This window comes from Babylonia areolata, chromosome 33 (genome assembly GCF_041734735.1).
Source record: "Babylonia areolata isolate BAREFJ2019XMU chromosome 33, ASM4173473v1, whole genome shotgun sequence".
In the NCBI taxonomy this organism is placed as follows: domain Eukaryota; kingdom Metazoa; phylum Mollusca; class Gastropoda; order Neogastropoda; family Buccinidae; genus Babylonia; species Babylonia areolata.
Genome location: NC_134908.1, coordinates 22,557,182 through 22,567,181, shown reverse-complemented (window position 1 = coordinate 22,567,181; position 10,000 = coordinate 22,557,182). Strand labels below are relative to the sequence as shown.

At 40.1% G+C, this 10,000-nt stretch overlaps 1 protein-coding gene across 1 annotated transcript in view; it reads left to right on the top strand.

Moving 5' to 3' along the window:
• Positions 1-10,000, top strand: part of LOC143276930 (zinc finger protein 704-like) — a 26,120-nt gene that overhangs the window by 13,908 nt on the left and 2,212 nt on the right. Inside the window, exons 6-7 of the mRNA XM_076581600.1 lie at positions 631-795; positions 2,955-10,000. The exon at positions 2,955-10,000 is cut by the window's right edge and continues 2,212 nt beyond it. Coding sequence (XP_076437715.1) covers positions 631-795; positions 2,955-3,188 — 399 coding nt within the window. The 3' untranslated portion in view covers positions 3,189-10,000. The remainder of the gene's footprint in view (positions 1-630; positions 796-2,954) is intronic.

The window sequence follows — 10,000 nt, the reverse complement described above, 5'->3', positions numbered from 1 at the left end:
CATGGGGAAGAGGATAGGGAGAGAGAGAGAGAGAGAGAGGTCTATCTTTGCTCAGAGACCAAAACTCCAAGCACTTTACAGACACGGAGTCATTTCCACAACAGGCTGCCTACCTGGGTAGAGCTGACTGACAACTGCCTGTAGCTGCTCATTATTATTATTATTATTATTATTATTATTTAATTATTTTTTTTATTATATTATTATTTATTTATTTATTTTATTTTATTTTATTTTATTTTTTGTACACCTATAGTTGACTTCATCAAGTTTTTGCGCCTTATACATATTATTATTATTATTAGTTTAAATAAAAAGTATTTATCTGTTATTACTAATATTATTTAATTTAATTTAATTTATTTATTTATTTTTTTTATTTAAAAATTTTTTTTTTCTCAAGGCCTGACTAAGCGCGTTGGGTTACGCTGCTGGTCAGGCATCTGCTTGGCAGATGTGGTGTAGTGTATATGGATTTGTCCGAACGCAGTGACGCCTCCTTGAGCGACCGAAACTGAAACTAGCCACTCATCCCTGATTCTCTGTATCACCAAGACGGGCTTTGGTCACACACGCGGGCATGCACACACGTGTAAATCAAAGCGTGTGTGGTTGTGTAAACTGTTTCAGGATGAGACGCAAGCCGTCTGCGACGCATCGTCAGCGCCCTCTGGTGGCACTTTTCGCCTGTCGGAGATGTCGAAGGCCACCAACAGCATCCCCATCACCATCCCCGAGGGTCAGATCAAACGGTCTCTGTCCTGGCAGGTCCACGGCCCCTCGTCTGGATCCTTGGTTGGTTGTTGTACTGTGTAGCTGTGTGTGTGTGTGTGTGTGTGTGTGTGTGTGTGTGTGTATTGTATTGTATTTCTATTTTTATCACAACAGATTTCTCTGTGTGAAATTCGGGCTGCTCTCCCCAGGGAGAGCGCGTCGCCACACTACAGCGCCACCCTTTTTTCTTTTTTTTTTTTGTTTGTATTTTTTCCTGCGTGCGGTGTTATTTGTTTTTCCTGTCGAAGTGGATTTTTCTACAGAATTTTGCCAGGAACAACCCTTTTGTTGTCGTGGGTTCTTTTACGTGCGCTAAGTGCATGCTGCACAAGGGACCTCGGTTTATCGTCTCATCCGAATGACTAGTGTCCAGACCACCACTCAAGGTCTAGTGGAGGGGGAGAAAATATCGGCGGTTGAGCTGTGATTCAAACCAGCACGCTCAGATTCTCTCGCTTCCTAGGCGGGCGCGCTATCTCTAGGCCATCACTCCACTGTGTGTGTGTGTGTGTGTGTGTGTGTGTGTGTCCCAGTGAGGAAGGCATTGAAGCACTAAAAAAACAAAAAGCAAAAAAACCCTAACAAAAAGAGTTGCGGAGCCAGTTGCATTGCTGGGACGGAAGAGCCTGGTATGGTCGTAACCCGCTACTAACTGTGTGTTGTATGGAACTGACCAATGGCGTAGTTCGGTCAACATAGGCATTTAGTCATGTGTAACCATCAAAAAGTTGGAACCAAGCCATGCAGCTGGCTCCAGGTTCTCCATGACCTGCATGCAACTGAGGCCACAACAAAGAGAAGTCTGAAGTCTGAATGGTTTATTGTTTAGGCCTTTCTGCCCATGACAACAGGGGTAAGGGGGGGGTGGGGGGAGCTTCCGTGTTTACATCCATTATAAAGAACAGTGCCAATATATGTAAAGCAAACAAAGGGTAGAAAAGAGAGAAAGGACAGAGTAAGACAGAGAGAGGGAGAGAGGGACAGAAAGAAGAAGAAAAAGACAAAAGATAGATGGGCAGATTAGATTGGTATGTAATCATGCGTCATTAACCAAAGATAGACCACAAAAAAACAAAAAAAAAAAAAGAGAGAGAGAGAGAGCGATAGAAAAAAAAAAGAAAAAAAAAAGTAGCTGTGTGTCTGTATATGTTTACCCCCCCCCCCCCCCCCCAGCTCCCTTCCCCCTCCCCCTTTTTTTTCTATCAGCCATTGTAGCTCTGTGTGTGCTGACCCTCTTTATTTGAGAAAGGTTCTGTATAGATTATTCACGTTATTAGCATTATTAAAGGATAGTAGCAGTAGTAGTAGTATCATAGTATTATTTTTAGCGGTTATGCTAGTAGTGGTAGTATGGTAGAATCAATCTTATTATTATTATTATTATTATTGTGTGTGTGTGTGTGAATGTGTGTTTACCTCCTTTTTAAAGAATAACCGTATTATTATTATTGTTGTTGTTCCATTATTTATTATTATTATTATTATTAATATTATTATTGTTATTGATATCATCATCATCATTTACATCAATCATCATCATCATTTTTATGTCACCGCTCATCACGGTTGTGACGTCTCCACCCTTTCCACCAGGTGTCGCCACCGCATCAAGGATCATCATCATCATCATTTACATCATTTACAGCATCATCGTCATCATCATCATTTACATCATCATCATCATCATCATCATTTACATCAATCATCATCATCATTTTTATGTCACCGCTCATCACGGTTGTGACGTCTCCACCCTTTCCACCAGGTGTCGCCATCCCATCAAGCGTCATCTTCTTCATCACCATCATCATCATCATTTACATCATCATCATCATCATCATCATCATCACCATCATCACCATCATCATCATCATCACATCATCATCATCATTTTTATGTCACCGCTCATCATCATCATCATCATCATCATCATTTTTATGTCACCGCTCATCACGGTTGTGACGTCTCCACCCTTTCCACCAGGTGTCGCCATCCCATCAAGCGTCATCTTCTTCATCACCATCATCATCATCATTTACATCATCATCATCATCATCATCATCATCATCACCATCATCATCATCATCACATCATCATCATCATCATCATCATCATTTTTATGTCAACGCTCATCATGGTTGTCCCCCCACCCCTTTCTAACACTCCCCTCTCACCACCAGGTGTCGCCGCCACATCGAACGCCCAAACCGACGCCCCAGGAACGGCTGCAGCAGCATCACGCGCAGTCGCCCAAGTCCCACATGCTGTCTATGTCCCCCATCCGTGCGTCCGGCCCCCACCGCAAGCCTCGCAGTGAGGTCCGCAAGTGCCGCAAGGTGTACGGCATGGATAACCGCGACCAGTGGTGCACCCAGTGCAAGTGGAAAAAAGCTTGCACAAGGTTTCTGGACTGAGCCTGGAAATATGGGTTTTTGAAAAAGAAAACAGTGAAAAGAATGATTATGATTATGGATTATAAATGATAATGGGGGGTGGGGGAGAAAAAGGTTGTCTGAATTATTGCATGTGTTTCCTGGTGGTTGTTTTTTAACACAACTGTGCAGAACAGGAAGTGTTTCTGATTCTGAACAAGGGAGTGAACTGGAATGCACTGAAACTGAACAGGAAGTGGACTGAAATTAACAGGAAGTGTTCTGAAAATCACAGGAAGTGTTCTTCAAACCTGAACAGGAAGTGTTCTGAAAATTGAACGGGATGTGCTCTGAAACAGAAGAGTAAGTGCTCTGAAAACTGAAGCATAAAAGTTTGGGGGAAGTGTTCAGGGGCTGAACAGTTTATAACATGGACACTTTTGCAGATCAGAAAAAAAATATTTGTTATTGTTGAAGACATGCGTGTGGTCCTGAAAAGCATATTTAACAGGAACGAGTCGGGAGATGATTCTAACACTGAAGTTCAGTGCTTGAAAAAAAAACAACAACAAAAAAACAACAACAACAAAACAAGACAACATTCTAGCATTGACTTCATAACTGAAAACAAAAGTTTGAGTCCAAGACTGAAGCTAAAAGTTTGGGAAGTGTTTGCTTGCTTATTTTGATTGATGGTACTAAGTTCCAGAAAAGGAAAAGAAAAAAACCAGAAAGCCTAGAGCCTGTTCTATGGAAGAACATGGAGGGATGGTCAGATAATGATTCAATAATAGATGAAAGAATAACAGTATTTCAGAGTGAAATTCACAATGTGGATGAAAAAAAACAAAATAAAATGAGCTTGAACAGAATTTTCAGGTTCTGAAAATCCAAGACAGGAACTGTTCCTGAAGAGTGGAAACTGAAATGAATCTGGAAAGGCTGAGGAGGAGATAATAATTCCTGACATCAGATCAGATGATTGATTTTTTGCATAAAATGCTGTGATAATGAATGTAATAATATGCAAGTTGGTGGGGAGAAGAAGTCAGCTTTGAAATCTGAAGAGTGGGTATATATGTATCTTGACATTGAACTTTTGGCTAGAGCGAGGGATGTTCAGTGTTCACATTCTGACAAGGAGGGTGGAGTGGGTATATATGTATCTTGACGTTGAACTTTTGGCTAGAGCGAGGGATGTTCAGTGTTCACATTCTGACAACAAGGAGGGTGGAGTGGGTATATATGTATCTTGACGTTGAACTTTTGGCTAGAGCGAGGGATGTTCAGTGTTCACATTCTGACAACAAGGAGGGGGAATTTATATATATATATATATATATATATATATATATAAATTTTTTTTTTTTAATTACACATACTTAACCGTGACCCACTAGTGCAGACTCCTGGCAGGGGTCTGACATTCCTGTCCTGTGCAAACTACTACCCGCCTATGCGGAGAAAACGAAAGTAGCTACGGCCGATAACCTCCCTAAGTAGGTTACCTCCCCTGTGCATCCCTGACTAGCGCCCTCTTTATATATATATATATATATATATATATATATATATATACCATATTCTAACAATAATTGTAATAAAAATATTTTTAAGATGAAACATTGATCTTGAAGGGACGGTAACTATTTCTAATTCAAATGTTTCAGAACACATTTCTGTGGATCGCCATTGTCCACAATTAATCTGAAAATTTTTTATGTCTGTATTTTTAACTGTTGAAACGGTTTTTCTTTATGTTGAAATCTGAAAATGTGCAGATTTGTGCGTTTCAAGAGAAGTGGAGTTTAACACAGTGCTTCATCATAAGTTTTCGTTGTTAAATTGAAAAGATTCAGAGGCTTCTCTCCTTTTAATGCTTTCAGCATAAAATGGTGAACAGTTGTGAAAATGAGGAGAGGTTAAGTTGTACAGACTTTGCTTGCTCCATTGAGTTGGAAGAAAATGTCCCCCCAAAATGAGAAATGAAATGCCCAGTACATTGACAAGTGTTCGTCACCGGAATACGCAAGTGTCAAGTGTGGAGAGAGAGAGAGAGAGGTAGCAGTCCACAAAGGATAATAATAATAATAATAATATAATAATAATAATTGACATTTATACAGCGTGTTTCTCCAGAAATACTGCTCAAAGCGCTATACAGTTTGTTCCTCACTTCCCGCCTCCCCGTCAATACTCCTCTCCACCCGAACCCCCCCCCCCCCCCCACACACACACACCCACCTCCCCATCAATACTCCTCTCCACCCGACACCCTCCAGAAAACATCCCAGCAACACACACTCACACTCAGGCATGCACACACACACACACACACTCAGGCACGCACACACACACACACACACGAACGCATGGACGTTCACCAGCACCCCTCCACACACACGCACATGGCAAACACTGAAACAGCTTCTCCACAACAAAACATGCACCCAAAACGAGGTCATAAGCAAAAAGAAAAAGAAAAAAGGACAGGTGGATGTTACACATTATGTGGAAAATGTCTAACACGAAAAGGTGGAAAGCAAATTAAAAAAAATTAAAAAATTCACGTTTTGAAGATGTGAACAGTGAAAGAGGAAGGTGTTCCAAAATGTTGCCCAGGAAATGAGAAGCACTTTTTGTCAGAGAAAATCAGCCCACGAGGACGTCTGGCTGAATGAAACCAGTGGTCTATGCATTTTTTTTTCTCTTCCTTTTTTTTTCCTTTCTTTCATTTCTTTCTCAAATGCCCATGCCTGTGCCAGTATACCAGTCTGTGATATTGATAGAATCAGCTTGAGACTTTTTCCATACTGATTGCCAGTAGTTAACGTGATATTGTGATAAAATGAAACAAAAAAACAAACACACAAAAAAAACCCCAACAAACCAGCAACAATAAAATCTGAATGAGTGATGAATTTTTAAGGGCAAAAATGATAGTATATCTCTTCCAATAAAAAAACAAAACAACAAACAACCAAACAAACCGTTCTTGAAAAACTCTACACCTTAAAAATTGATAATAAAAAAAGCAGGGAAAAAAAAAATTTCTTCCTACAAAAAATGACTAAACTAAAAACAAGAAATGGTTGTTAATTGATACCCAGGTTCTTAAGATAACATTAAAAAAAAAAAAGAATCAAAATAAAAACATGATTTTGTTAGATGTCATCCACAGATTAAAAAGAAAAGTTTGTATATATCTTCAGAAAAGAAATGAAGGTTTGATATTTTAGTTTTCCTCTTAAATAAAGGAAGATGAACAGTTTAGCCGATGAACATATTTGTTATTAAACGTGTTAGAAACAAAAATTCAGTGTGGGCACCCCATATGAATGTTTTCCTCAGTGGAATGATGCTTTAAAAGTTCTGTCATTTGAAGTCACTTGTGCTGGAATCAGTCTTTGGTTTCAGGTGTATTTGTTGAGGCCATTTATGCTGCACTGTTTTTATTCATTGCTGTGGCGACAGATGGATTTTATTGCTGTGGTTGTTGTTGCTAATGTTGCTTTTATTGATGGATGGAGGTGAAGAATGATGATAATTGATACAGCTGTAGGATTTTTGGAAACTGTTGGTTTATTGTTGATGATGCTGATTGTATGAGTGTGTGTGTGTGTGTGTGTGTGTGTGTGTGTGTGTGTGTGTGTGTACATTTGTATACATGTTTGTGTGCATGTGTGTGTGTGTTTGTGTGCGTTCCTGTGCAATTTGATGCACATGTGTGAGAGTTTGTGTCTATGGACGTGTGTGTGTGTGTGTGTGTGTGTGGCAAGTGTAAACATCAAAACATGTACATAAGACGAGAGAGTTCAGCAACAGAAGGGAGATAATTCTTGTGTTAACTTCTTTGACTGAAACCATCTAATTGTTTGAATTTTCAGAATGATATTGTACATTTATGAAAATTGCATATAAGAGAAAAAAAGGAAAGTGTGAATGCAGATTTTCTTTGTGGGTGTAAGGGGGTGTGGGTGTGGTGCTGGTTTCAGTTTGTAGTCTAACATCAATTTTTTTTTTGGGGGGGGGGATGATGAATTTACTAACTGTGATGTGCCTGCTGATTTTGATGGAACAGGTTGTGTTGTTTGTGTATTGTTTTGAAACAAAAGAGGCATTAGGGCAGGAGACGACAAGTATTACACAACAGTAAAGGGAAGTAAATCTCTCCATTTACAAGGCACACTACTTCAAGTCAATATATATGATAGTGGAGTGATGGCCTGGAGGTAACGCGTCCGCCTAGGAAGCAAGAGAATCTGAGCGCACTGGTTCGAATCACGGCTCAGCCACCAATATTTTCTCCCCCTCCACTAGACCTTGAGTGGTGGTCTGGGCGCTAGTCATTTGGATGAGACGATAAACTGAGGTCCCAGGTGCATCATGCACTTAGCGCACGTAAAAGAACCCACGGCAACAAAAAGGTTGTTCCTGGCAAAATTCTGAAGAAAAATCCACTTCGATAGGAAAAACAAATAAAACTGCATGCAGGGGGGAAAAAAAAAGGGTGGCGCTGTAGTATAGCGACACGCTCTCCCTGGGGAGAGCAGCCTGAATTTCACACAGAGAAATCTGTTGTGATAAAAAGAAATACAAATACAAATGATATTTATGTTACCAATCCAGCTAGCACTCGGGTAAATAAAAAGTACACTGGAACAAACATAGTTACTTCCTCAGAAAAGGAAGCTTTGGGTCTGCCCTTATTCCCACCATGTGACATGTGCACACAGTAATAATGACAGCAGAAATGTATAAACACAAAAAAATAGCCTTTATTCAAGACTTGGAATGTGTGTACCGTGAAAATGGAGAGAGTTAGTTCCCTTCGCTGTTGTAAAACAATGTGTGTTGTTGTTGTCGTTGTTGTTGTCGCTGTTGTTGTTGTTGTTGTTTTTATTCAGGGGAGGGGAGTGGTGGTGTTGCATAGTAGAAAGTGTTGTGTTTTTTTTTCTCTTTCTCTCATCATTTTCTTTTTTCTTCTGTTTTTATAGATAAATCTCGGTGAGCCTGCTCTTAGAACGGGATGAACTTGCTCAAGAAGACCCCAATTTATTTCTCTATGATTATTATAGCAATTTGTTATTGTGTTCCAGAAAATAGATTATAATTATCCTCATTATTGAGTGTTGTGTGAGCGGCTTCGACTGGTCTCTGCATAAAATCGTGCGCTATATGTATGATAGTCAGTCGTGTCCGACTATGACCATCAGAACAGCAGAGGAGGCAACCGCTGTCCCGACTATCTGGGCTAGAATATGATTATAGCGGAGAGTGTCTTGCCCAAGTTACATCCCCACTCTCTCAACCAAGAGGGTTTTAGGACAGTTGGCGTTGGGATGGTTCCCAAAGGCCAACCAGCCCACAAGGCTACAGCACTAAGAGCCAATGCAATCTATATACACACTTGATTGATAATATTGTTGTTTCATTATTTAGGGAACTGATTTCCGGTGTTGTAATATAAAACCTCCCTCTTCATACACTTTCTTTCATGTCTGAAACTGGTGAAAGTTTTCAGTTAATTGTTTAACCCCTTGACTGATTATTCGTCATGAAACGAGATCAGCGTAGCAATACATTGTCATTGAAGGTGCGTTTTACATCTCTTGTGTTCTTTCAAGCGGTGTGATTCAGTTTGCTGAACAAAAATAATCCCATCCCAAGAGATATACATGCAGTTATAAGAGTAATGACTGACATCCTAACCTGTAAGTTTGATCTTTTCTCAGTGAGGTGACAGCCCTTCACTGACATCCTGACCTGTAAGCTGTGTCTGATCTCAGTGAGGTGACAGCCCTTCACTGACATCCTGACCTGTAAGCTGTGTCTGAAATCAGTGAGGTGACAGCCCTTCACTGACATCCTGACCTGTAAGCTGTGTCTGATCTCAGTGAGGTGACAGCCCTTCACTGACATCCTGACCTGTAAGCTGTGTCTGATCTCAGTGAGGTGACAGCCCTTCACTGACATCCTGACCTGTAAGCTGTGTCTGATCTCAGTGAGGTGACAGCCCTTCACTGACATCCTGACCTGTAAGCTCTGTTCTATCTCAGTGAGGTGACAGCCCTTCACCGACAAGTATAATTATAAACTATGATTATTAGCCAACAGTCGTCCGGGGGGTACACAAACAGCAGATCTGACTATTTGATGGGCTGATGCAATGGACCTGATTAAAACAAAAATCTTGAATAAATTGTTATAATTCTGAAGTAAATCAAACGGTTGTGGACAGACCACCCATTGTAACTTGCATGGAGTGGAGAAATCTGGAGGGTGTATTTTTGTGTGTGTGTGTGTGTGTGTGTGTGTGTGTTTTCTTGTTGTTTTCATTGCAAACTGCTCTTCACAATCCTTCATGCGGATTCCCCAGAACAGTTTTTTTTTGTCTCTCAGATTCCAAACTCTCCTCTTCCCCTCTATCTATCATTGAATTAATGATGTCTTGAACGTCTGCTTGGGTTGTGTGTGTGTGTATGTATATGTGTGTGTGTGTGTGTGTGTGTGTGTGTGTGTGTGCCCATGCTAGTTTCTGTATCATGTGTTGAATGATTGTTTTTTTTGTTTATTTTGTTGTTGTTGTGTTTTTTAATGTGTGTATATCATTTATTGTAAACACCTTAATCTCTCTACCTGGGAGGTGTGAGTATCAATCAGCATTGTGATGATGATGATGATTATGATGATGATGATGATCATGATGATGATTACCATTCTTCTTCTACTACTTCGTCATATTCTTATCATCATCATCATCATCTTCGTCATCATCATCATCATCACAAACAAAGCATTAGTTTCTCGAGGTTCTTAGGCATTTCACAGTCAAACATGGTTCACTTTTAGAG